Below are 27,599 nucleotides of genomic sequence, written 5' to 3'. Positions count from 1 at the left end.
GTATAAAAATTTGAAAAAATTCGTGGCACCGCCCACATTTAGATGGCAAGTTATATCCCTGAACATACTCAAATCTTTTCTATTATATACTGTATCCTAGTAGACGAATTCGAATAACAACTATAAACCCCAAAAATTAATAAAATTCAGAAAAAAACATATCGAAAACAGTATATCGTTTTTGCTTAAGTGAATGAAATCACAGCGATACTTTCCCTAGTTTAATATAAAGTTTTTCCAACACCTGAAAGTGTTTTCCCAGCTTTCATCCTTGCAAGTTGCTAGAGTATAAATGTTATTTATTTATTGTTTACACACTACAATTAATAATGATGTTGGAGATAAACTCAACATTTAACTTTGAAGGCAAGTATTTCTATTAGCTAGCTTCAAGAAGCAGAAAAATATTATTTACTTATGACTTTTCAGCAAGTAAGCAAAAACATATGTAATAATTAAGTAATTTCTACCGACTCTGCATAAATTACGCCAACCATATCAATTAAATAAAAATATACTTATTCATATTTGCATGAACTGACATTATTCTCCCGGCTGCAAAGGTCAACGAGGCACACGAATGCAATTGAATATCATCCCCGCATTTTAATAGACGTTAACTTACGCTGCTTAATTGAGTGGACAGCTTGTTGAGCGGTCATGAGTGAGAAATTATGAACAATAAATCCATAGCCATGGTCACATTCAGCCCACACGCTGACCTCAACTGAAGCATAAAATATTGCATATCCTGAGCCGTTTACGCCTGCACTCGTTAACTAAGCGCATTGTCCGTAAACTAGCTGGTTAATCTACATTTCCCCGCCTGTATATTGGCGGCAGAGTATGAGCGGGGAAGCATATGTGATATAAGTACGCAATTGCACCACCCACACTAAGTGCTTCCAGTAAAAAATATGTTCACACATAATTGGTTTTGTCTTGCCTTTTTTAACTTGTTTCTTTGCGTTGGACATGATATACTTATATAACGCTTGCATTGTATTCTACATTCTCCAAGTTTATAAAGCTGCAGCTAATAAACCATCGTTATCAAGTGTGTCGTTGTAGTCTTTACATTCGTACATTTGCTGTGTCCACGAGCAGGCTTTTTCCGACGCATAAAAAACGAGACAAGAATAGCAGACATGTATGCATTTATGTACTTGTATTTGTATGTGTGTGCGTATATATGAAATATAAACGACAAGACTATTGACGTTAAATAGCTCACAATGATTGCTATTGTTCTATAAGCATACTCTACAACAAAAGCGACTGATACATACAGAGTAAATATCGCTAAGAAGTTAAACGAGGAAAAGATACGATAACATCGGTCTACAAAGCGACTACAAAGGTTAGCAAGTACACAAATAACAACAATCAGTATCGAACATTAGATATGCCGATATCCGAAGAACGCTTTGAAAGGTATGTCATTGTATAATGTGGCAAGGAGAAGTGGGATCGCCTGCAGGAATTACTAGACAGTGAAATTAAGGCGATATTCTAGACAATTGTTTGTGGAAACCGAAATTTTTAAAATCTTTAATTTTCTTCTAAATTCAACATCGCGACTTAGGTATATAGTCAAACTCAATTTCTTTACAAGTTCTAAGGCAAAATCTAAAAGGAAGAAAGTAAAGATAGAAGAAGAAGTACCTCTATTCTCTTTTTTCTCAGTTTACCGCTGTCAAAATGACGTAACTTTGACAATTTGTTCTGAGAATTTTCTTAAGACTTTTAAAACATGTATTTGAAGGCATAAAATATTTTTATATTCGAATTTTGATACAAAATGGCGGCTACTGCGTTAACCTTCAGAGCCACCATTTTCAAAAGAGCTTCTAGGTACAACGTCCGGTGTGCTTGACGTGAGTATCGGTTAACGACAGCCTTCCCCCCGGGGCTCCAAAGCATAGCGGATCAAATCAATGCGTTGATCAGCGACCTGAAAAAGCCAGGATTTTTTTTATTACCAATTGGTTTCGTGGATTAGACACACTAATCACCTTGGTTGGATTCGAGGCGTACTTTGGAACCGACCGAACCTCATAGTCGAATACCCTAATACCTAATTAAATGCCTTCACCTTCTGAACAATAATCCCGCAAACGACCCTAATTGTTCGGCATTACAACTAGAGATCACACTGCTAACATCTAAACGTCCGTCAGTACAGTTAATCAACTTATTTGCCAGATCCCTAATGTTCGAGTACATCAAACATTCTGCAATAATATTCACCCAATCCTCGACCCGCGCCTCACACAAATACCTCGACCTATCAGATAGGTGCCACTGATGCAAAAATGCATTCAGAGGCCCATGCCTCGAAGCTGAAACCTCAAACTCACACTTAATCTTAAGTCTGGGTTACCCTCAATAAACCCAACACATTCTTTCAGCTCCAGGTGTTTGACTTGCGTCACATTACTGATGCAGATCCCGTTTATCCGGACAATCAGTGAACGAAACGGCAACAACCTGCCCTTAAGCAGCATTCCCACCGATTTTCCATCGATATGTCCACCCCAACGCCTAATGGAACTCTGCGAGTAGCCACGAATCACTCCGATCTCCACAATCCTTTTCTTGCCGACTAGAGAGGCCTTTCTGTCTGAAAAGTAACTTCACCAAAGAGTAATTTCCGGAGAGTCACGCTCCTTCAATCTTTGCACCACTTGATCCTAGCTTAGATAGCCAAATGCTCACTTGAAGTCAACAAATACGTTTTCCCTAACAGCATTCTGAACAGAAAATCATGCATCATCAATACTGCGTCCTTTCCATAACTCATATTGCCAATCCATCCACATACCCCACATTAGCTCCTGGAGCCGTTTCACTATAACTTTTTCCAGTACTTTTCCAAGAAGGAGACTGATGCCCCGATCAAAACAAGGATCGCTTCTGATCTTATAAAAGGACTTCAAGAGACGCACAACTCTAGCACTTTTCTACTCGCGTGAAAAGTATCCCTCCCAGACGCACGAACGCAAGAACTTTGCGATGCCACCTGTTCCGAATGCTTCGACACTGTCGCGGGGTGAGCATGGAGAAAATATCTTGTTTATTACTCTAGCATTTGAAAAACATTATTAGGACCACAAAGTGTGCTTTAAGGTAAGTTTTGGAAAACCTTAGACTGACCTTAACCTAAAACTTAAAATTTTATTGAAATTCCGCCAGTGAAGCCCGTAATCATGCCATTGCATAGAACCGTCTGCCTCGGCAGTATGACTTTGGCTTTGTCAAATAGATCCCAACTACCTAGGTAAAATACTAAACTGTTTAGTATTAGATAAACAATCCGCGAAACTTCAATCATAAGTAAATCGCTGGAACTGGGCAAACTGAGAACTAGAAATAATCTCAGTAATACAGCGTTTTTATACAAGGCATTTACTACCCTAGCCGAGCTCGTTTGCCTTTGTAACCACCATCATCATTATTATTTATACGACAAGCATCGTGTTTAGTTTGCCAGCGACAATTTTATCGAACTTTTGCTTTGTTGATAACATATCAATTTCTTCGCTAAACATATACAAGCACATACACACATACACCCTCATGATTTTTAGAGTGGGGACACGCGGCAGCCCTTAAAGCTTATCAACACTACTATCAGCAACACCGAAACCAACCCTTAGCCAACTGACTAAAACAGAACCGAGCTAACGCTTAGAAGTAATATATTAATACCGTTATACTATCATCATAATAAAACAATGTACTCGTAACTATCGATGAGCGTCCGCTTTTTTGTCACCGTTCTAATAAGCAGCTTTCTTTACTTTATTTGTTGAACTATTCGCTCATCGGATTCACATTTATAATCTGCACCTACAAGTACTCGTAACCACGGACATACGCGTATGTTTGTATGTAAATAACGCAGTAGACATTGGTGTGTCACATTAGTGGGACGTCGCCTTTCAGTTCGATACTCTCTCCATTCTACTATACTTGTGTGCACATGTGTGTGTAAGGCAGCTCCTCGCGGTTGTAATAAATACACAGTAGTGTTATTAGTTGTTGCTCATTGCAAATTGATACACTGTGCAGAAAGTATTTTAGTCAAATATATAATAAGTAACCATATTCCAAAGACTCTCATGTACCCTTTTCTCAGAGAAATTTAACAATATTTTGTGCTGTTTAATTCAACAAGTGTTTCGGAATCAGAATGAGCTGATTTTTACTTCTAGTTTTATTACAATCGCACTTGATTTAGAAGAAAAATTATATACATTTTAGTCACTGTAATTTTAGCATTGAAAAAAATTTTAACAGTCTCAAAATCAAGGGCGTAAATCCAGTTCAATTTAGATAAAGTTTTTAGTGTTTAAACCATATCTATTGCAACACGACATTGAGTCCACCCAAAAGGATAGTTTACTATAGTGGTCATTTGTGAAACAATTTTTTACCATTTAATACATTTTTTCATAATACCAAAAATAGTTACCTTAGTTCTTAGAGACTCCAAAAGATGCATCGAACGCTATTGTTCACCCGATTTCAAGAAGAAGATACTTACATTGGTTTTCTTCATGGCGAAGTTCCTTCTTATGTCATTCTGGATGTAAAATTGAAGCTTCTCACACATTTAGTTATTGATTCGGTTTTTATAAAACCGTGGCATGGGGAGTGGAATGTTAAGATTTCACCCATTTTCACACTGTAGGTAGGGGTGTCAAAATGGTTTTCTCGTAGCAAATTGAGATAACGCTCGAATGGTTTGAAGTATGCATACTTTACATACTACAACCTATTAGAGGCAACCACAACGCTTTTTAAATAATTTCAAAGCATAGGTGAACCTTGCTTACGATTCACTTATATAACTCTATAGCTCGCTCAATTTGTTTTAGATGTTACAAACAAACTTTTGAATTTTTTGTTTTGTTGAACAAAACTTTTGAATTTTCCGAAAAGACTTTCTTATTTAATATCATCAGCTATTGAACTCTTGTAAAAATAGTAAGGTAACACATTATTTTCTAATTATAATGACCGCTAAATCATAACTAGTTTCCATCGAGTCCTAAAATAAAATTAGTCTAGAAGCATGCATTTCAGGTACTTTTTAAGTGTCATAAAAAACAGGCAATTCATATTTTTAGTATCCATTTTTTTACTAATTATTTGTTAATTTTAGAAGAGTAGAGAAAAAAATTAAAAACTAAAAAAAGTAAAAAATTTCAAAAATTATGAGCTGACGAAGTGGGGGATCTCTAAAAATTTCCACGTGACCATGCCCATGATTTCAACCTTCCTAGTTATCTGAAACCAAAAAGATAAAAAGAATATAAATCTAGAATAATGTCGCAATGGTCGGAACTACGGAAAAGTGGGAAAAACAATTTTTCACAAAATGGGGACTGCCTAAAAAAAGTGTTTTTGGATCACTTTTTCTGACTCTTTCGAATTTTTTAAAAATAATAAAAATAAAAATTTGGGGATAGGGCTAGTTCCAACCATAGACAAGCCTACAAAGAAGATTCTATAAAAATTTCAAGTAAATCGGTCCAATAGAACCTGAGAAATCGTGGGAATCGTTCCGAAAAAGTCAGTTTTGAGAAAAACGCGTTTAAAGTTTCACGTTCCGGCCGAACCAGTTTGGATGCCGGGTCAGAAAAATGCCTATATCTCCGAAAATAATTTAAATTTGGAAAAATCCTCTTGTAGACATATTACTGAATAGTTAAACTTTGAAAATATGCAAACAAAAAAAATTTCGATTTTTTTAAATTTCTAGACTAGAATACCCCCTTAAAAAAATATCTGGGCCCTCATGTGTGACACTGGAAGAGGTATGGATAGTTATGCCACTTATTACCCACCAGAGAAACCTAAACCAACCTAACCAATAAAACTAAGAATACTCCTGAAAATAAACTGAGGATAAGTGACGTACTACTACTTGGGTTGAAAATCCTTTGGACCAACTTTGATCAAAACACAGAAAGAGTGTAGCAATATGATATCATATGATCTTAGTGACCAATCGACCGGCGCAAAACGTGAAATTATCTGCTCACCGAAGTATTCTCTCAATAAACCAATTGATTGATGCGATGTGTGGGAAGTGGTGCCGTCTTCTTGAAATCATATATCGCGATAACAATCACCATTCCTGCGTTCGGTGCAGAATTGACTCCGAACGTGGTGTTTTCGGTGGAATATTATCCAATAATAACGAATAGTACACTCAGTAGGCCGATTATGTTGACCACAAGTTAAGCGGATGGCGCGGTCCTTTACAGAACGTGAATTTTCGTAATAAAGTTGAACGATTTGTAAACGTTGCAACTAAGAGCCAAATCAAGTACCGTAACTAAGGTTCTAAAAAATTGTATTCAAGGCTTGTAGGGGAAAAAAGTCAGTGAACATCGGATGTGATAGTAATATGTTGGTAAATATGAAATGAGATATCTTAGGTTCTCGACTTTAGCAGACAACGGGCTTGGTTATCCGACCTAACAACAATGTTATACAAATTTAGGAAATTAATATATCTGATCAAAGTCACGCTTATCAGCTAATCAGCAAGAGCAGTTAACGTGATTTCGACGTGTAACAATTACAATGTGTAAATCACACTGCAATAATTGCTGCCAAATCGTATTTTTCTCAAAGTGTACGCATACCCAACACACAGTCATAGTTGCTAATCAGACGCAAACATCGAAGGCATGTAGCCGTTAACGGTCGAGGAAGTGTGGAGCAAGCAAACACTCACGCGCTAAAACCCCAAACGATACACCAACGCCATGGCCACAGCCACAGCCACGGAGACGGAGACTTATTGCCCGCCGCGTTACGGGCGCTCGGGTGAGCGCGCATACATACATACGGCCATTGACTAGCCACGTATTAGCGGATTCAATTGAGCGCTCAGTAGTAATTGGTGTGTTAAAGCCGTTGGACGAAAAAGTTAGCAAAATAAATTTTAGCTTGAAATGTGAGATATACCCGACATTGCACATATGGGAATATAGTGTGGAAAAATATATATACGCAAATGAATAATTAACGTGCGCTGTGAAAAATATAAATACATATATAATATAAATGTGCAGTAAGTTGTCGTTTAATGTGAAAAAATTAATGTTAAAAAGTATATTTAATCTGAGTTAAGCGCGAGATCTAACAGCTGGCTTTCAAAAAATAACGCATATTCATGAAATTGCCCGTTGAATTTAAGAACGCGCAACAAATGAATGAGTTGAACTAACAAGTGAAGGCGCTAATACGAAAAGCAACAGTTTGTTGCCAGACAGATCAACAGTTGGTTGAATTCTCTTACAATCACTAGTCTAGTCAGCGCATAAAGTCTGCTTGTGTTTGTGTGCCTGTGATTTAGCAGCAGCTAAACGGCTTTTTGAAGCCGAAATCGTGGCGTTGGTAGAAATTTTGTGAAAAAATCTTAATAAATTAAATAAATAAATAAAAATATGCGCATTTCTATACTGAAAATATGTCAGTGCTCGCTTTTTTTCTCTTGGCTTGACTTGGCACTTTTATTTTCAGATGACTCACTGACAAAATGCCAAATCGCTAAGTGGAAACGTGTGCAAAGTCTATGGCAGCGCAAAAATGTGTGTGTTGTCGTTAGTCAATGAGCCATCATATCATTATTGTGCACCTAATGCGTCGTGCACTTTGTAAACACCATCGTACACTCACACATTTATACATATGTATAAATACGGTTAGTAAAAATATCGATTGATTTTTCGCAGATACGCGGAGCACTCATACGCCCTGTCACCCTGTAGATACATATGTGTGTGTTATTGAATGCTGCAGAGTGCTTTTTCGCGTTCGCTGATTGCGCGTTTTTTTAGTTCTATGTGTTGCTGTGTCTTTTTTTATTTTTTTTTTGATTTTTTGTGTTTTTTTTTGGTTTTTTGTTTATTTTCGTTTAATACCGTAATCATAAAAGTGATAATTACATTAAATCAGCACTGAGGGGTTGGCGCTAGCGCTAAAATGGCGCATTTCGCTGACTTGACGCCTGTTAATGTGCGCTGAAATGGCAACGAGCAACTACCAAAAATTCAAAAGACTCTTTGTGTATTTGAACTGATTGGCGCTATTCGCTTGAGCAGATTTTTCAGCGCTTAGTAGCAACCGTAACAATAGTCATTTGAAAATCGAGTACGGTTGGAAAAATAAAAGAATAGTAATACAAGAGCATGAGTTAACGGTACAGTGATAGTGTGAGCGAAAAAAGTTTAATACAAGAGTATGAGCTAACGGTACAGTGATAGTGTGCGTAAAAAAATAGTGATACACCAGCAAGAATTAACGGTAAATTGATAGTATATACGAGTTCTTTCGAATAATATAAATATTATGTGAACAAATATATAAGAGTTGTATATTATTTATATAAATTTATACTTATTTTTGTGAACCCAAATCAATATAAAAATATAATACAATATAACTAAATAAATATTATATAAAATATTTTTGTGTGCTTGTAAGTTTTTCATCAACTAAACTTCGCTTGCAGTAATGTGTTTTGTGATAAACGCGCATTAAGCGCTTGTGTCACATTTAAATATTTATAATAATGGCAACAGCAAAAACAGCAACCCTTTCGCAATAAATATGCGTAAAAATAAAACACTTCACTTCATAACCGTTATTTAACCTCATTGGAAGCCAACATATGTAAGCACATTAAAATTTTTTATTTAACGTCTCAATATCCTCAGGATATTTCCACCGCAGTTTTTGCAAATCAACTTAACACTTACAGCTTAAAAACACACACTTAAGTGTTGCCAAGTGTCGCCTATAAAAGACCGAATTCCATGAAAATGTTTTAGCGCGTAAGTACATAAGCGTTTATACATAAAAATACAGTAACGAACATAAAGTCCAGACAGGCAGCAAAATATACCGCAAAACGATTTGCTGCCGGAACGTTTGCTCCGAAGCTTCAACAACTTTCACAGGGGTATTTTTTTTAGTTTAAGGGTGGGGGCTTAAGGCTTTGAAGGCAAAAAAGGATATATTTGTGTTTTTTTGCGGTGACATGAGTAATATAATTTTACTAAATTGAATAACATATTATTGCACAACTTTTGAAGTATATTAGAAAAAAATTTCATTGAAAAATATTAATAAATAAGCCTGTGACGGTGAATCTCCAGAAGCGCCTTGAAAAAATGTGGAACATTATAACTCGTTACCGGAACATCTGAAAAAAAAAAAATGTATTCGTTTTAAAGGTGATGTATTTCTCGAGGTAATCAGAAATAGTTTTTTTCTATTTTTCAGCACTTGGAAGTAAAAAATCGCGATTAATTTGTTAATAAAAAAAGAAAAAAATTTAAAAAAGTCCATCTGATTACCTGTTGATTTATGTGAAGTAATGCTCAAATTTTCAAAAGGATCGGTCTAGTAGATTTTGAGTTCAAATGATCACGAACTTCAAAAATAACGTTTTCGGGAAAATCAATTTGAAATTTTTTATACATCAAAAGTCAGGTATCACGGCCGGTCGTTTAAAATGCTGTAACTTTAAAAGGATAAAAAAAAAGTTATTTATCTTGATTTTGTTCGGTCAGCTTATATCGCAGCTACATATGTACATATATTCTATAATGTTCCGAAAGTATTTCAATAAATGGGTTTTCGCGCAAAATTTAAATTAAAAAGTCTTATTATTCCGATATTTCCATTTGAGTGTCACAAACAGCGCAGCTAACTTAATTTACCGTGTACTGGGAACAAAATCCATGCTGAATGGAAAAATGTATTTGTCCTTAAAGCCAAACAAGATAACGAAAGTCTTCATAAAGTAGATTCAGCTCTATAAGTGATCGTAACTCTTTCGGCTTACGAAAATTTATCCTAAATGGATGGTATGAGATGATGGTCTTAGATTCTTTAGGTACTTTTGGTATTTAACTCAATTGGCAGGTCTCCTAATGATCATTAAGAAAAAAGAGTCGGTCGGAATGCTCCTTGCTTAAAAGTTCATTCGAACTACTAACTTTTGTTTATCTCTCTGCCTCATTGGAGCACTGGCTGACCAGCGCCCTTTAAATCAAATCTCTTTGAAGCATGTTCGTATAGTCCGGGTACTAGTATTAACTCTAACTTAACAAGCTCAATTAAAGATAATATATCTCCAGATTTATTCCGATTTGAACGCTAGCCTTACCGTCCTCCTATTGCCAAGACTTCGATTTCTTTTCATTCCAAGTTTTACAATTTCCCATTTTCCTGTAAAGGACTTCCTAAAGTCATTGATAAAGCTTATTTTACGAAGATTTTCTTTCTTTCAAAGTCAATAAATGACATTTGTCTATTTCGCAAAATACAACATTTGGAACAAAAAATTTAAATTGAACATATAAGAACAAAATGTCCAATCTGATCTAAATCTTTAAAACACAACATCGCTTTGATTGAAGATCGCACATGAAGACCAACGTTGGTGTTGTATTTCTTTGCCCGCTACTGTAGTTATGTCACACACCTACAGCGACATCTCTGCACGCCTGAAGGCGGTCCATAAGCCTGTAAGTATATCAAAAGTCATTCGAGCTTGAAAAAGAAGTATTTTTATATCCTTGCCTGAGTTAAGCGGTTCAATCGGATTGCTGAGGTATTAACTGTTAGATTTTGCAAAGTTAGTAACGTTTTGAAAATGCCTTAAATATATATCTCAACATAGTTCCGGTATTTATAAAAATAACAACTCATCTTTCTTAAAGTCGGAAATTGTATACATATTTATACACATTGGGAGAGATGGTTTGCTATAAAAAGGAGTTTAATAATGGCTAATACTGTTGTGTACTTTCAATGGTATGTTTGGGCGATCATTAGGCCAATTGTACTCCCGGTAATCAAATATATCCTTACTCAGCAACTCAGTAGATTTGGAAAAAAAAACAGATTTTCCACCTTAGCCACCCAATGCTTAGTATTGACATTAATTACTGGTTGACTATCCACTAGACGATTAAAGCAGAATCCCACTTTGCAACTTTGTTCACAAAAAGTTAGGGAATTCATTGAGTCATTTTTATACCTTGATCTCTGTTAGTTAGCGCTATCTATCTCTAAGAAGGTGTGACATATTTATTTAGAAAGTTTTACCAGTTTTCACTTTCTTGTAGTCATAAATAGACATTATATCAGAGAAGGAAAATGTTTGACAATTTTTTTTCTTTTAAACCTATTGTAGGCAAACTTATTACTCCAGTTTGAAGACATTTCAAGTGATTAATTCCTACAACAATGAAAAAGTTGATAGATATCGTCAGGTTTTGTTTCCCTATGTCTGCCGCAAATACTATAGGAATCTGATTTCAAAACCATAGTTCTTGTCAGTTTTTGAAGTTTTTCAGGATTTCGAGAACAATGAATTAATTTTGTTGTTCTTTTCAATCATTATTTCAAAAGAATATAACGCCCAAGTTCGAAAAACCAAAACCAAAAACCAGTTTTGTTCCTTTGCAATATCTGATGGAGTCATCCATGAGGTGTAGTCATAGGTTGCCTGCGCTTGACGCGAATTTCAACAGACTCTGTGTCCTCACAAATAATATGTCTTCCAGTGTCCCATACCGTAGAGCATCCAAATGCTTGATGCGTTGCCTTGCCAATGCGGTTCAAAAACGCAAGATATGCTCCGTTGTTTTCCTTAGGGCTTACTCCTGATATTTCCTATATGTAATACATATATAGATCAAATATATGTTCTAAAGATATACAACAATTTTTTTTGAACCACTTTTCAACTAACAAAACATATAGCATAGAAGATGAAACACCCTTTATATATGTGTCAAAAGAAACTTAAAGCCCTGTATATGTCGAATAACATCAGAACAAACACAGTAATGAAAAGAAGATTCGATTCAATTATGACAAAGGTATAAACACCAAACATATATATGTAAATTTAAATAACCTTACGAATAATCGAGTTCTTTATCATAAATGTCACTAAATCATATTAATTTTTAACGTCCCCCTTACAAGGATGTATAAGTTTCTGTTTAATTATATGTGTATACCCGCATATGAAAATACAAGCTTGAATGATTTTACCCGTAATCTGCTATTTTTAGTAACGGAACTATATTCGAATCGACTCGTACTTTGTATTTATTTTCGTCCATATACATATAACCATTCGCGAAATACTCATATACTTAAATATGATGTTTATGTACATCAGTACGCCTACATATTAGTTGAGCACTGAGATAAGCATAACTAGTTAAGGTTGTCGATATAAGTTTTTATACCAACAGAATAACGATTGAACAGGGCGAAGTTGATAAGGCCATCACGATGTACGAGGGTAGTCCTTTTAGTTTTTTTCATATGGAAATAAAAAAAAATATGTCACAATAGGTCACATGACGATCTTCATTCCGGAACAACAACTGATTTTGGACGACATAACCGAAATTCGTCTTGGATTGACCTACGAGCTTGGTTTCATAGCCAAAACTTTAATTAAGTTCATCTATGCACTGTTGCTGAAGTAACTTACGTTGAAAAAAATATTCGCGATATAATACCATTTTTGATCAAGATGAATATTTCAAGTCATTATAAACAATCTTATAGCAAAATGTTCTGAGTTTGTATAACATCTGAAACGTGAAACTTTGCGATAAAGTTGTATGTTACCACATTGCAACATTATGATTGCCAAATCCTGAAATATAAAAAGCAACCTATCTTTACATACGCTCTTTTAACCCAAAGAGATAAACATACAGAGAATTAGGAAATGCACATATTTGTGATACTTTCAACATTACATACATTAGGAGTATACATTATTTTATCTAATATAATTTATCTTTGTTCTTTTCAAAAAAAGTCATGAAATAATACGTTTCGATATTGCGATATGAAATTTTGCATTTGTACTTTTCTTCCCAATGCTCAACCGCACAGGGAAAGCAATTTATTTGAACAACTGCTCCAGGCATAGAGATACAAGGGAAACTGTTTTACGTTCAATAAAAAAGGGATTCAATTCTATTTACAGTCTGTCAAGTAAGAGCGTGGTCCGGATAATTTATAAAAAAAAATTATTTTATGAAACTTTCGTATTTATATATATATATATTGTACACATTACAAACAATGATGCAATTTGGTCAATAATGTGTCCAGTCACCACCAGCGTCGATAATTGCCTGTCATTTCCGAGCTATGCTTTCTACTCATTTGACGGAGTATTCTAGTGGGAAGGATCTCCAGATCCGACGAATTTCGTAAGACAACTGCTTCAAAGCGTATGTGCGTCTTCCACGAAGCTTCTGTTTAATACATATATGCCCACACATTTTCAACAGGGTTTGCTTCGGGCGACTACGACGGCCAATCCACTGCATCTCTATCAATATTCTCATGCGCCCAAGCGAGTCGCTTTGTCACAAGTTTCACACAGTCACAGTCAACAGGGGCTTCTTCATTGTGTTGCGCATTTCAGATCATGAGTATGGAGAAGGGTTCGGATAGTTTCGTAAGATATATCTAAACTTTTGCCATTAATTTTGCTTGTATTTGTCCCAGTTTTAAAACAGGATTCCGCGGAAACAGATTTACTATTCTTTTTTCATCTTTTTTTCACTTTTCCTATCGAACCACGTTCTGGTAAATCATCGACCTATATATATCGCTGTACCCACTTCTATACAAATGCCATCGACTTTCTCATATATTTAGCAGCCGCTGATTGCCACATTTTGGGAACACAGCTTCGTAGCGCGACGCGTACTTAGCCCTTATGGTGTTTAACGTGATTCTCTTTCAAAAGATCAATGACTGCTGAGCCTTTCTTGACAATGCATCAAGGACAAAGCTTTCCTCTATCGGCTCGCGAAGGAATTAGAGAGAAATCTTTAATTAACTGTCGGTAAAGTCGACCACGCTCTTACTTGACAGACTATATTTTTACAGACAACAATATACTGTCACTACCGATCCCTTATTAAGTTGAGTATGGAATTTAAAAGTAAACTCTCCTCTAGTCCGCTCAACTATCCAAACTAATATTCTTTGCATCTCAGATCATGTCTGTTCTAATTTTCTTACCCATAATATAACCCCCACCAGCTGTCATGATCATAACACTCAGAACGCTATCAAAAAAGTCTTATATCTAGGTCTTGGACTATAATCTTGTTGGGGCCTAGATATTAGACTTTAAATACTTAGTACAAATGAATTTAATGGCACAAATATTAAAAGAATACCTACTAAAGGCCGCAAAAACAGTTATAGTATACAAAATATCTGACGGGTGAGCTCTGAGTTTGCAGACCTATGTAGTGCAATCACTGTACATCCTGATCATGAAACAATCATTCACCACGAAGCAGTGGGAACTCTCATAATTGCGGTAGTTCTTATGAATATTCTACATATTATTCACTAAGCAGCAGCTCTTGGAGCATTCGTGAGCTGTGAAATTGTATTTTATAAGAACTTTACACAAAACGCGTTTATGAAAGTCTCTTTCCTTTAATCACAACTCATTAGGAACAAGGATATATGAAAACTAGTAAAAAAGCGCTAAGTTTAGGTACAAGCGAACAATTTATACTCTTGCAACTTCCAAGTATCAAAGCCAGGAAAATACCTTAAGATGTAAAACAAAACTCAGCAATTTTATATATACATATCTTCTTCTTATACATAAAAATGAAACGATTTTGGTATATCGTGAAAATTTTCACGGGTATTCCTTTAGTCCAGTAGAAGGTTCTAACGGCGGTCCTTTTTGCAAAATCACCCCCGATATTGCAGTTTATGTATATATTTATAACTCAGGAACAGCTGAGCCGGAACGGAACTGTGACAGAGGTCGAGCTCTCTTGTCATACCTTTAACACTTGCTTGACGATTTATAGTACCATATCTCTCACTTTTTAATATTTTCACCAGTTGAAGAGGTCGAACTTAGTCCAGGACGAGGCATGTCTTCAAGTTCTCCGAACGTCTTTGAAGTTTTGTGCCACTCGCAGGCTTATACATATTTTTAACTAAACTGAACCAGACGGAATTTGGTTAAAAATACAAAACTTGTGACAAACTCTTCGCTCGATATTTTTATTCATTGCAAAAAATCGCAACGCACTACTGAGGTGTACCGACTTAAGCAACTGCTGTAAACTGGTTGACAGATTGCTCTCATATTTGGCACAGTTACTAAGGACAGTCCTACCAACTTAGCAAAATACATTTTTTGAAATATCATTTACACGGGGAATTTAATTACAATTTCCGGCTGCTTTTTTGTTCCAATGTATACCATGTTTTTTTCCAACATTTTTTCACCTCCACCCTGTTGAATTGACTAGCCGAAGATGTCTCTGCGCTCGCACTCAACTCAACTCATAACGCAAACCACTTTCTATTTCTTGGTTATTCATAATTCCAGTATGCTAATACAATTTGCCTATAAATAGGCGCTCTCTCCACATTAGGCACCTGCTGAGCAGAAAGAAAACAGCAAAACAATTTATGGTCTGCGGCAGAACACACATGCGCACTTTTTATTAATTTCTTTCTAGCTTCGCTTGTTGTTGCGCTGGTAATAGCAGCGCATTAGAGCTTTTACGTTTTGCACGTGCAGAAGCGTTCGACAATAAACATACCAACTTACATATGTATATACTCGTATGTATGTATACCGAGCAATATGCGAGTGTATTGGCATTCGATATGTTATTGTTTCTTGGTAAAGTCGTATCTAATTCGGTGGCTTCGTCATCGCCATGATTGACTTGTTGATTTAGTAGGCATACATACATATAGACAAACACTCGAGTGTAAGGTATTGAAAACATAAACATTTTAGTAATGGAAAGGTTAATGTTGAAAGAAGAGAAATATGGTATTTGTGAAATAATGATAGGAAAATTTAAATGAACTTACTTACGGTAAACAATTATCATTTCACATCAGTTCACTCTTTAATAAATTCAGGCTATATATAAACGGATGATCCGTTTCGAGGTTCAGAGCGACAAAAAAGTAAAATTATCTGCTCATCAAAGTGTTCTCTCAACAAATCCATTGAATGTGTGGAAAGCGGCGCCGTTTTGTAGAAAGCAAATGTCGCCGAGATCACGCGCTTCAATTTCAGTCATCAAATAATCGGTTTTCATTGGGCGATAACTATTCCCATTAACGGTTACGTTCTCACCGGTATCATTTTTGATGAAATATGGACCGATGATTCCACCGGCTGCTCTTGAATTTCTTGAAATAGTTTTTTGTCTCAAATACGGCAATTTTGTTTTTAGATACCCATTGAACCAGAAATGAGCCTCATCGTTGAACAAAATTTGGAATTTGGAGGCCATAGAGCGAAGCGATGTCGCGTGGGAGGTTGATCTCAAGATCTCATTGTAAAATGCACCAAGTCGTTCCATACGTCAACCGTTACGGCGAACGGCGCCGAATCGACTCTTCACGGTTTTCGTGTACACTCTCAATTACGGCTGCTATATTTTCATCACTGCTTGCTGGACGTGGTCTATTCGGTCGAATATTACAATAATGAATGCTAGGTCTCAGAATGGGTGATGGTGTTGCGAATAGTGCGCTCAGTATAAGGCTTATGTCGACCATAAATTGAGCGAAGTACGCGAAACACATTCTTTACAGAACGTGAACTTTCGTAATAAACTTGAATGATTTGTAAACTTGGTTTAGGCGTAAGTCTTCCAATGATGAAATGTCAAACAACAATATCAATACTGAATAAAAATAACATGACACGACTCACTTTTGGTCTGTCAAAGAAAGCTATTGACAAAAATATCACTACTTGGGTCAACCATTATAACATTAAAATTTAATTTAGATTTTTCACTTAATGTAAATATTTATTTGTTCAAAATTTATAAGTTTGCAGTCGGTCAAAATTAATTAAATTATATCAATATCTTAAGCTTCAAAGGGTAGTAGCTTAACATGAAGAACATTTTAAGTATTCCAAACATTAGCCTATTTCTTTCGGCTGTCGCAAATCCTAAGGCAATTTGCGAATATACTCTTTTATGAAGCCATTTGCCTAATTCATTCCAGCTTTTAAGTGTCATTAAGTTTTATTGCAAACAGTAAAATTAAACATAAATGAATTATTATCAAATACGAAAATAATAAAATCACCAAATTAGGTGAATAAACTTATATTCCGAGTACATCGTAATGTATACTAAGTATTTCATAAGCACTCACTGAGCGCATAAACCACTTAAATAATTATCATTGTATAATTCCCCACAGATCGGTTGTTGCTTATTAAAGGTCATAACTCATAATAGGACTTGTTCTAATTGCCGCCGTCACCTGGTGTTTGAAGCAAAATGCAAATAACTTTGTTTGTATTGAGCAAATATACTTATGTGGGTGCCACTTAATTTCAATCATATTATGTACCATATATATTATATATGTATATACATATATTATATGTATAATGCATAATATATAAATATGTATAATATATATATATATCTACATATGTACAAATGCTGGTACTGTAAGAGTGGATGTATATTTATTATGTGTGTGTGTTTTTCCTTTCAATATACTCGTAGAAAAGCGAATGTTAATTGGCATATAATTTACTTTAAGAGCTTTATATCATTTATTTAGTTACGAGTAGAAATGTTCCGAGCAATGAAATTGTAAGCGTTTCTCCGTGTGTTTGTCGTGAATCATTGAGTACGTTGCACATAGGTTTCTGCTAGTGCATACTGCGGCTAAAAATATAAGGAGTTGTCGCAGGACAATGACATTTGGTACATCATTGTTTTGGATTCCAATCAAGAAAAAAATGAAAAAATTTTTTTAAAAAATTTTTTTTTACGCCCACCTCCCATATAAGGTGAAACTTAATTTTTGACCTACAGCACTGATTTTTGGTACATAGCATTTTTATGACATTATATATGTTGGTGTTAAATTTCAATAATATCCGCCCACTTTTACGCCCACCTCCCATACAACTAAATTCTCTTTTATCAAGTCTCTTTTAGCAACTTTTTTACATCTTCGTGACATTCTGACATTGTTTTTTTCAAGGGGGGCAATTTGGGGCAGCTGAATTTTTTTTATCGTTTAGCTGAGACTTCAGGCTTTAATTCGGTATATGTATGTCGACAGCGGTAGACAGCGCTAAAAAGATGCACCACTTTGAATTTGAAGAACATTGAAATTTTGACGTCCAAATTATGTTGTTCCACAAAATTTTTTATGCATTATTTTTTTCAATGGATTTTGATGCAAAATTTTTCTTTGATATATATTATAAATCAAAAATAATAACAAAGTTGAATTTCAATAGTTTGACTTTCAATGATTTCAATGATTTGACTTTTGAGTAAATTTTTTGCTAATTTTGATGTTCTCTGCTCTCACCAACTTTGGGTATTTCTGGATAAAAAACTAATGCAGATAGAATCCTAATACTTTGGGAAAATAATAGATAGTTGGTAACAAACTGTGAAATTTTCATTCAAATCAGACAACATGAAATTTTTGAATTTCGGCCACAGATATTCCAATGTGCGTTGTTTCCCTTTTTTATGCTCTTGCAACATATTGCTACAGAGTATAATAGTTTTGTTTCCCTAACGGTTATAAACACACAGAAGGAAGCGTCGGAAAGACTAAAAAGTATGTACATATAATATGTATGTACGTATCACCTAAAACTAATCATACATATAGATTTATACAAGGTGCTTTCTAAAGTAAACAGGACTTTTTGAATCTAGCCCCTCTGGTGGCGCCATCTATATGTCGACTGGTGCGTTCTGCCACCTTTATCGATTGTCCAGTGAAAATTTCATGACATTTCATGGATTGGAAGTGAAGTTATTACGTTTTAAGTCTCAGTATGTTTGTGTTATCGGTGCGAAAATGAGCTTGGAACAAAGAGCCGACATTAAATTTTGTTTTAAAATTTGGTACAACGTCTACCGAAACGTTTCAATTGAAGCAACAAGTTTATGGCGATGATTGCCTATCCCGTAGCAGAGTGCAGGAGTGGTTTCAACGTATTCAAAGTGGTCGTGAGGACATAAATGACGATCAACATGTGGGCCAATCAAAATCCGTCATCACCGGAAATTCCATCGAAACTGTGGGTCAATTCATCAAAAATCAGTCGAAATCATCATTGAAATTCATTGAAATGGAATTGAACATCTTCAAGACATGAATTTATCGCATTTTGGCCGAACATTTGGTCTTACGAAAGGTGTGTGCACGGTTTGTTCCGCACAAATTGATTGAGGACCAAAAATTGCTCCGAATCCAACATTCGAAGGACATCATTAAAGAGGTCAAAAAGGAGAAAACCTTCCTTTACAATATTCTGACTGGTGACGAAACGTGGTGCTTCCAATATGATCCCGAAAGGAAACGCCAGAGTGCTGAATAGAAGGCACCAGACGAACCGAAACCCAAAAAATCGATCATGGAGAAGTCAAAAGTTAAGACAATGCTGATTTGTTTTTATAACTCCAAGGATATTGCCCACAAAGAATTTGTCCCACTCGGCCAAAATGTTAATGCGGTATTCTTACCTTGGAGCTTTGAAGCGTTTGGTACGCCATATTCGACGTGTTAACCATTACCACTCCCCGTATTCACCTGATATTTCACCATGCGACATCTTACTTTTCGAAAAAATTCATTATTTAAAGCAGAAGGAGACTATTTTTAATAAAATAAATTGATTTTGCCGAAAAACACATTTGTTCTATTTTTTTTTTTTAAGTCCTGTTTACTTTGGAACGCACCTTGTATGTAAAGTAAACTTAATAGACAAATAAACTGGTATTATCCTGCTCATATACATATTTAGCTAATGTATATAGAACCCTTTAGCAATCTCGGTTAATTTTCGGTGAAATAAACTAAAGTAAAGAATCAAAAATATTATACTTTATCTGTGAAATGCGCCGGTAAAAATATGAAACAATTTCCTATTTAACTAAAAAGGTTTTCTTTATCAAAATCAACCAAATCCCATCAAATATTTGGTCGCAAATCCAATTACAGTCATGGCTCGTGTTTTTTATTATGCAGATAAAATCACTTTCAACCCATTTTTAAACGCATTAAAAGTCCTTTTGCAATTCAATCTGCCGTCGAATAAATTCATATTAAACAAAGCAGAAATTAAATCAATTCATGTTACACATGTTGTATATTTTGATGAAAATGTTCCTCAAGTTTTGAAATATACATAGAAGTAGGGGCATAAATTTGGGCATACATTCTTCTATATGTATGTATATGTACATACAAGTATGTATACCATATACTCATAGATTGCACAAGAAAATAAATTAGCTGTGAAACAGAGCAACATATTATAACAGCGCTGGTAGTGACATATCCAAAACAACAGCCACTCAAAAGAATCTGCTGAATCTTAATTACAACGCCCTACAAACTTCCTGAGGGTCCTTTAGGAAGTATATGCATATCTTCTGTGTATTTATTGTTTATATCATCTGCGCTATCACTTGTCATCTCAACAAAAATTATTCTCGCAACACGAAGTGCGCTCTTCAAACCACGCGAACGCAAAGTACTGTATACTATCTTATATATGTATAAAAAGATGTTTCAAAGTTCTTCATTGAATATACATAGTTATAACTTTAAGTACATACAAGTATGTATGTATATATGCAGATGTGTATGCACGCCTGCTGTAATGGGGCATATTGAGTAGCTCTACAAATCAATAATCTACAGATGGAATCTTCACAGTAAGCATTCGCCACAAGTCGCCTCACGTAATTATACGAGTATATTTTCCTATACGCTCACTACATACATACATATTTTCCTCTAACAAATTTGGTTAAGCCGTAATGGCGTACTCCCCACTAGAAGCCTATAAATAAAATCTATACACTTCGATTACTGTTCTCAATATTAAATTACCATGGCGACAGCGATTTCCTTCCGGTGTTGTCCGCGGCTAATACATTGTGTATTTTATTCAATATTCAAAGTTCTAATACTTACATTTTTTACATTATTACAAAGGAGTTTAAATATATATGCATGCTTAGGCGCTTTCGCAAATCTCAGGGAGATAAATTATACTGGTTTATGCTAAGCAAAGCTATTTTAATGTATTTACAATCCCAGCGCAATAGGTGACAACGCTTTTAAAATTCTTTTTCTTCTTCTTTATTGGCGTATGCCCCACTTACGCAGTTAAAGCCGAGTATACAACAGCGTGCCAGTCGTTCTTCCCTTTCGCTGTTTGGCGCCAATTGGAGATTCCAAATGTAGCCAGTTCTTTCTCCTCCTGGTCTTTCCAACGGCGGGTACTGCGTCGAATAATTTCAGTGTTGGAGTATTTCCGGACAACATGACCTAGCCTACGTAGCCGCTGTCTCTTAATTCGCTGAACTATGTCAATGGCGTCGTATATCTCGAAGAGCTGAATGTTTCATTGACTGCGAAATTTGCCGTTCCTAATAAGCAAAGGACAATAAATCTTCCCAGAACCTTTCTCGTAACTCGTAATGCCGACTCATCAGATGTTGTCATCGTCCAAGCCTCTGCAATATACAGCAGGACGGGGATGATGAGTGATTTGTAGATTTTAGTCTTTGTTCGTCGAGAGAGGGCTTTGCTCCTCAATTGCCTACTCAGTCCAAAGTATTACCTGTTGGCAGGAGTTATTCTCGGTGGATTTCGAGATTTTTTTTTTTTCTTGGTGTTAATACTGATTTCAAGAGAGACGAAATTATATACGACTTCGAAGTTATGACTGTCAACAGTGACGTGGGAGGCAAGTCGCGAGTGCGACGCCTGTTTGTTTAATGACAAGATATTTCGTCTTGCCCTCTTTTATAACCACACACATATACTTCGCTGCCTTTTCCAGTGTGGAGAAATCAGAATTAACGGCAAGATTTGTAAGGCCAATGATATTAGTATCATCGGCATACTCCAGCAGCAGTCCACTCTTATCTATATAGCCCTGCAGATTGAATTTGATTATAACTGACTTTCTCGAACGAAGCGGTATCAACCCTCTTCTGATATTCATTTTTTTATTTAATTTGTATTTAATTGTGTTTAGTCAAATTTTTACACTTTAAAAAGTATATGGACATTTAATATTTTTGAAAACATTACATAAATCAGATCAGTGAACCGCCACTCTGGTTTACGCGTATATTTGACAAGTCTTGTAAGTGTTTGCTAATGTCAACACCCTCGCATATCGCGACAATATGAGTTGCACCTATTCTTGTTTGTCCAATGTCGCTACCACTGACAGCTAATTTAAATAATGGTACTACAAATCTAATACATTCCACTCAGACAATGGCAATGTGTACTTATCTTGAATAAAATATGTTTGCGCCGAAAACTTTGTGGGCTTGGAGTTAGAAATGGTGCACACACACTGCGCTTCATTAGCTTGCCACACAGCAGGATTCAAAATTTTTGTTAACTTCTATCAAAACTAAAGACTCTATAATTATAGAATATTTGCGAATTTTTCGATATTTTTCGGCAATTTTTATTTGAAAATTTACGATTTAAATTAGATCATCAGGTTAGCACATATCCCTTCTTTCAGTATTTTTTAACATTTATAGGCAAGAACATATTTTTAAATTTATATATTAATTAGTTTAAATATTTGTGTTCAATTACATGGATGCCTGGAACATAACGCGGCCACTGCGTTACATTTTCGCCCAATTGTATATATTTTAAGCACAAAGATATAAGTAAAACATATGAGTAAAATACGCGATAATTTTCATATAACTCAAATATTGACGGATATATCCAGTATAAAACTATATAGAAGACCAAAAATCTTTATCTATTTGGTATGAGGAGGCTCAGGAAAGTATTGACCTGATTCAACCCATTTGTTGACAGAAAGAAATACTATTATCAGGAAGAAATTGCATATCTCACACATTGAATCATATTTTCGGTCAAAATTCAACTACATGTACTGTGGACCACATATTAAGTACCTAGAGGCTTGAACAGTTTTGGTTGGATTTGGACAATTTTTCTGACATAATTTATAAGAAATATTAGTGGAACTTCTATACCGTTCTACAAGGTGGGTTCCAAAGTAAAAATAACTTAAAAAAACAGAACAAATGGTTTCATCAGTCAAGAACAAACCGTGCACACACCTTTCGTAAGTCCAAATGTTCGGTGAAAATTGCGATAAATCGATGTTTTGGAGATGTCCAATTTCATTTCCGTGAATTTCAATGACGATTCAATGAAGTTTCGATGAAATTTCCGGTGTTCAAGGTTTTTTGAGTGGCCCACATTTTGATCGTCATTTATGTCCTCAGGACAACTTTGAAAACGTTGAAACCACCCGCGCACTCTGCTACGGGATAGGCAATCATCGCCATAAACTTGTTTCATCAATTGAAACGTTTCGGTAAAAGTTTTACTAATTTTAAAACAAAATTTAATGTTGGCTCTTTGTTCGAAGCTCATTTTCGCACCGATAACACAAACATACTGACACTTAAAACACAATAACTTAACTTCCAATCCATGAAATGTCATGAAATTCTCACTGGACAATCGAAAAAGATAGCAGATTCTAACGCAGCAGTCGACATATAGTCGACATATAGGGGCGCTAGATTCAGAGAGTCCTGTTTACTTTTGAACGCACCTTGTAGAGGTTAAATTTATTGTCTCTGTTGTATTTTGTTGTTGATATATCGCACATTTAGTAGTGTTTGACAGTACCGGGTGTGGGGTTATTCTCCGATTTCATCCATTTTCATACCGTCGGTAGGACTTCTTGTAAGATTAGTACTGAGCAAATGTGGCTTAAGTGCCACGCCCACTTTTTCAAAAAAGTTTGACCACTAACGCCTCTTGCTACTGAGTTCCTCTGTACCACATTGCAGCTTCATATCTTAATATAGTGCTTAGTTATGGCACTATATATGTTTTCGGTTAATTGCGATTTGTGGGCGTGGCAGTGGTCCGATCCCATCTACAAACTCGAACTTTTTTTTGTACCAAGGAGCCTATATCCCCAGTTTCATCGAGATATCTTAATTTTTACTCAAGTTACAGCTTTCACGGACAGACAAACAGACAGTTAGCCGGATTTCAACTTTTCTCGTAATTCTGATCATTTATATACATATATATATAACCCTATATCTATTGGTGACACAACCATTAGGTGAACAAAACTAGAGTACTCCGTAGCAACTGGTTGCAAGAGTATAAAAATCAGAAGGTGTTATATTTGGCTGACGAAGGTGTGTAACCTGGTAGAATTAATCGAGGTATGCACTGCGACCTTGGGTCTATTGTAACCTGGTAAGCGCAGTGCATTTCACAAGATAATATCTAAACTAATATATACACAAGATACTAGTGCAGAAAAAATAACTTTATAACTTTGCAACTGAAAATATTAAAAAATGGTTTTCATGTATATTAAGGTTCGCAAAGAGGTTCGCACTTAGACTGATTATGATCAAGTCGTTGTGAAGCCAAACAAAAGTATTCCAGTAATTAAATTTCAAGTGTCGACAAAGCGCCGTGTACCCATTACAAATCTGATTAGGCATTTTATTTATGTTCCCGCCAGTTCAGAAGGATGTCTGACGGTGCAAGATCCAAGATTTTTAGCCTTGATCTCCCAGATGCGGTTGTCCAGTTACAACTTTACAATTAGGGAGGCAATTTATATCACTAAGTAGATTCCAAAAAAGTTAAATATAAAGAATGAGCTATATTTGTTCCATCTACGATCTTTTTAAATTATTTTTAAATTTGACTTCCAAACTTTCGTATTTATACATTTTCAGTTCCGAGGAAGAACGCAGCATGGACGACAAATTGGTGTGCGACGAGGTACATTTACGTACATTAAGCCAATCACCGCTGGCGCTGCAACGCCAACTACAACGTAGGCAAAGTAATCAGAGCACGCAGAGTACAACAAAAACCAGCACACCACTTCAAAGGCGGCGCTGTTCAGGCGGAAATGCCATAACTATCAGCAACGAATTTGAGCTTCCACGGCCCCCGCTGGCTCAGCACGAGCTACTCGACGATGACGACGATGACCTCAAATGTCAGCGAGTTAGTGTGAAAAATTCCATGCTCGATATAACGGATAACGGTGATAGTGGCGTAGGTGCAGACGATGAAACCGACTGTGGTCTCAGTAATCCCGCAGCACAAACCGAAGACAGCGAAGGAGTTGTAGTAGCTGAGGAGCATAATGAGGATTTAATTGACGCGAGCATATTGCGTGTGAAGGTAGGTAAACACTAATCCATACACATATAAACAAATGTGAGGCAAAGCAAAGTAATAATTAACTTTTTGCAAAATATTATCTAAAATAACGCAAATTATCCAAAATCGTATTGCATGCAGCAACTTCCCGACATGTCGAAAATACCGCGCCTGCCTGGCGATGGTGCACATTCAGTGGACGATCAACGTACAGCCAACTCCTACCCCTCCGCCGCACCAACCAGAGCGTCCGCTGTCAATTCGAAACGACCCACAACGGACATTGACCGCGTGAGGGCTGTTAAAAACGCCCCGCTGCGTGTGCAATCCGTGCGAATTGTAGAGCAGAGAATGAAGCTCGGACCGAAAAGACGCACCGAAAGCTGCAGCATATTTGGCAATACGAGCAATTATGGTAAGATAATAAATACAGATGAATCATCCACAAGGTTGCACATTGCCATAAGTGCAATGCCTTGTAATGCAACTACTTAATCGAAGCTTATCGTCCTATTTGCTACAAGTATATAGTACACATACATATGTACTTACTTTAATTGCAATGTGTAATTTGCCGTGCGAGCACTTAATTGAAATTCTTTAATTTCCGGTCAACTTCGGTCATTTCTCTCACATCCTGCTTACGTCAATCGATTGTGAAGCCGAGGAAGGCAAGACGATATCGGAGCCACGGCCACTTAACAATCAAACTTATGCAGCTTTCAAGAGTGCCAATGTTATCAAGGGCATATTATGTCCATCTCTCACAAATTCATTCAAGCAACACTCGCTGGAGCGTTCATATCTAACGTATACGCATCGTCAGCGTCAGAAGTCACTGATCATTGTCAATCTGGTTGACATTATGCTTAAAGTGACGCTCGCAATTGTTTGGTTCAGTAAAGAGAGCAAGCGGAGTAGCAACGCGGTGAGTATGAAAAAGTATTTCGAAAATATTTATTATACATTTGTGTTACTAAAATCTGAGAGCGTAACCTCTTACTTTTGTAGATAATTTAAAAAAAAGGCCATAGTCTTTCAGAGAATTCTTTCTTTTAAAAGAATTTGAAAGTTTTCAAATATATAAAATATGTACACGCATATATAGGAGAAGTATTTGTCCCCGAAAGTACCAAGAATAGCACAAGGGTACAATTTGTGGTTACAAATAGCTTTCACATTATGGTTTTTATACCCCAACTGATTAAAAATTGAGCAAATTTGATATCAAAGAAGGTTAGACTATTAGTTCTAGATTATTTAATGGTTCTATAACTTTAGGAAGAAATTTGAGATCCTAACACTATTAACTCTACAATAAAGTATCAGCTAACTATAGTAATCTCATTGTGCTAAGCATGAAAAACTCTTGGGAAACCACCGTTCACCATTCATGTTTGAAAGACCTATTTGTAAGATTTATACTCTTGATTTACCTTATCGATTTACCATTAGTGAAAGTGAAAAAAAAACAGGGTGATACAAATTAGCTTATAACTGGTGATCCAAGTAGCAGTACTTTTTGGAATAGTCTTTGAGACCAACAGAGACGTAGCCACGACCAACATTTGAAAGAGACAATCTTCAAAAAATAAATGCGAAGGAATGCTCTTTCGAATTATAATAAACATTCCCAATTAAATTTGAAGTTTCTGTGTTGTTTCTTTAAACAAGCAGGGAAACTCGAAATGGATCAACCTTTATAATTAATTATGACTTGTGTTTCCGTTGAAATCCTAAATGAAGGTAAAGATAGATAAAACCCGTACGATTTCGCTAAGTATAGTTTTTGAAAATTTCTCCCTCATTCCTGGTAACTGTATTATAACCATTGAGATAGCTAAAAACGATACTCTAGAGGAGATCCTATTACGTGTAAAATAAAAGGATATTATACAAAACCTTTGAGGGTGGTGACATAACCCACTGCTGGCAACTTACACGCTTACAAAAACCTCTTGATTGATTTACAAATTATTCTATTTTACCTTTGAACTTTGATTTGGTTTCCAACTTCTCTCAGTTTATACCGCTTAAATGACGCAGATCTGGATGGAATCTTCAGTTTATGATAAAATAAATATTGGATCGTGGATTTCCGACGTCATTCCCTGTTTAGTTTCTCCGATTTTCAAAGCTTAGAACCGAGCACAAATTCTACCCTTGTTTACCAAAATATTCCCAGATATTATTAGATCCAAATCAACAAGGATTAATAATATTATATAATATAAATAGGATATAAAAATTAGTTTTCAACA

At 35.7% G+C, this 27,599-nt stretch overlaps 1 protein-coding gene across 6 annotated transcripts in view; it reads left to right on the top strand.

Annotated features, from left to right (window-relative positions):
* Positions 1 to 27,599, top strand: part of LOC105225020 (adenylyl cyclase 78C) — a 205,584-nt gene that overhangs the window by 142,605 nt on the left and 35,380 nt on the right. For 2 of the 6 annotated variants that reach the window (XM_049456907.1, XM_049456908.1), the window contains 3 exons: positions 24,903 to 25,359; positions 25,480 to 25,753; positions 26,001 to 26,266. In XM_049456907.1, coding sequence (XP_049312864.1) covers positions 24,903 to 25,359; positions 25,480 to 25,753; positions 26,001 to 26,266 — 997 coding nt within the window. Of the gene's footprint in view, positions 1 to 6,890; positions 7,094 to 8,508; positions 8,698 to 8,833; positions 8,859 to 24,902; positions 25,360 to 25,479; positions 25,754 to 26,000; positions 26,267 to 27,599 lie in introns of those variants that run through there. The other 4 variants (XM_049456910.1, XM_049456909.1, XM_049456911.1 and 1 more) reach the window with 4 other exon arrangements.

This window comes from Bactrocera dorsalis, chromosome 5 (assembly GCF_023373825.1).
Source record: "Bactrocera dorsalis isolate Fly_Bdor chromosome 5, ASM2337382v1, whole genome shotgun sequence".
NCBI lineage: Eukaryota > Metazoa > Arthropoda > Insecta > Diptera > Tephritidae > Bactrocera > Bactrocera dorsalis.
The sequence above is the reverse complement of the archived record's forward strand: the minus strand, read 5'-3'. Positions and strand labels throughout refer to the sequence as shown.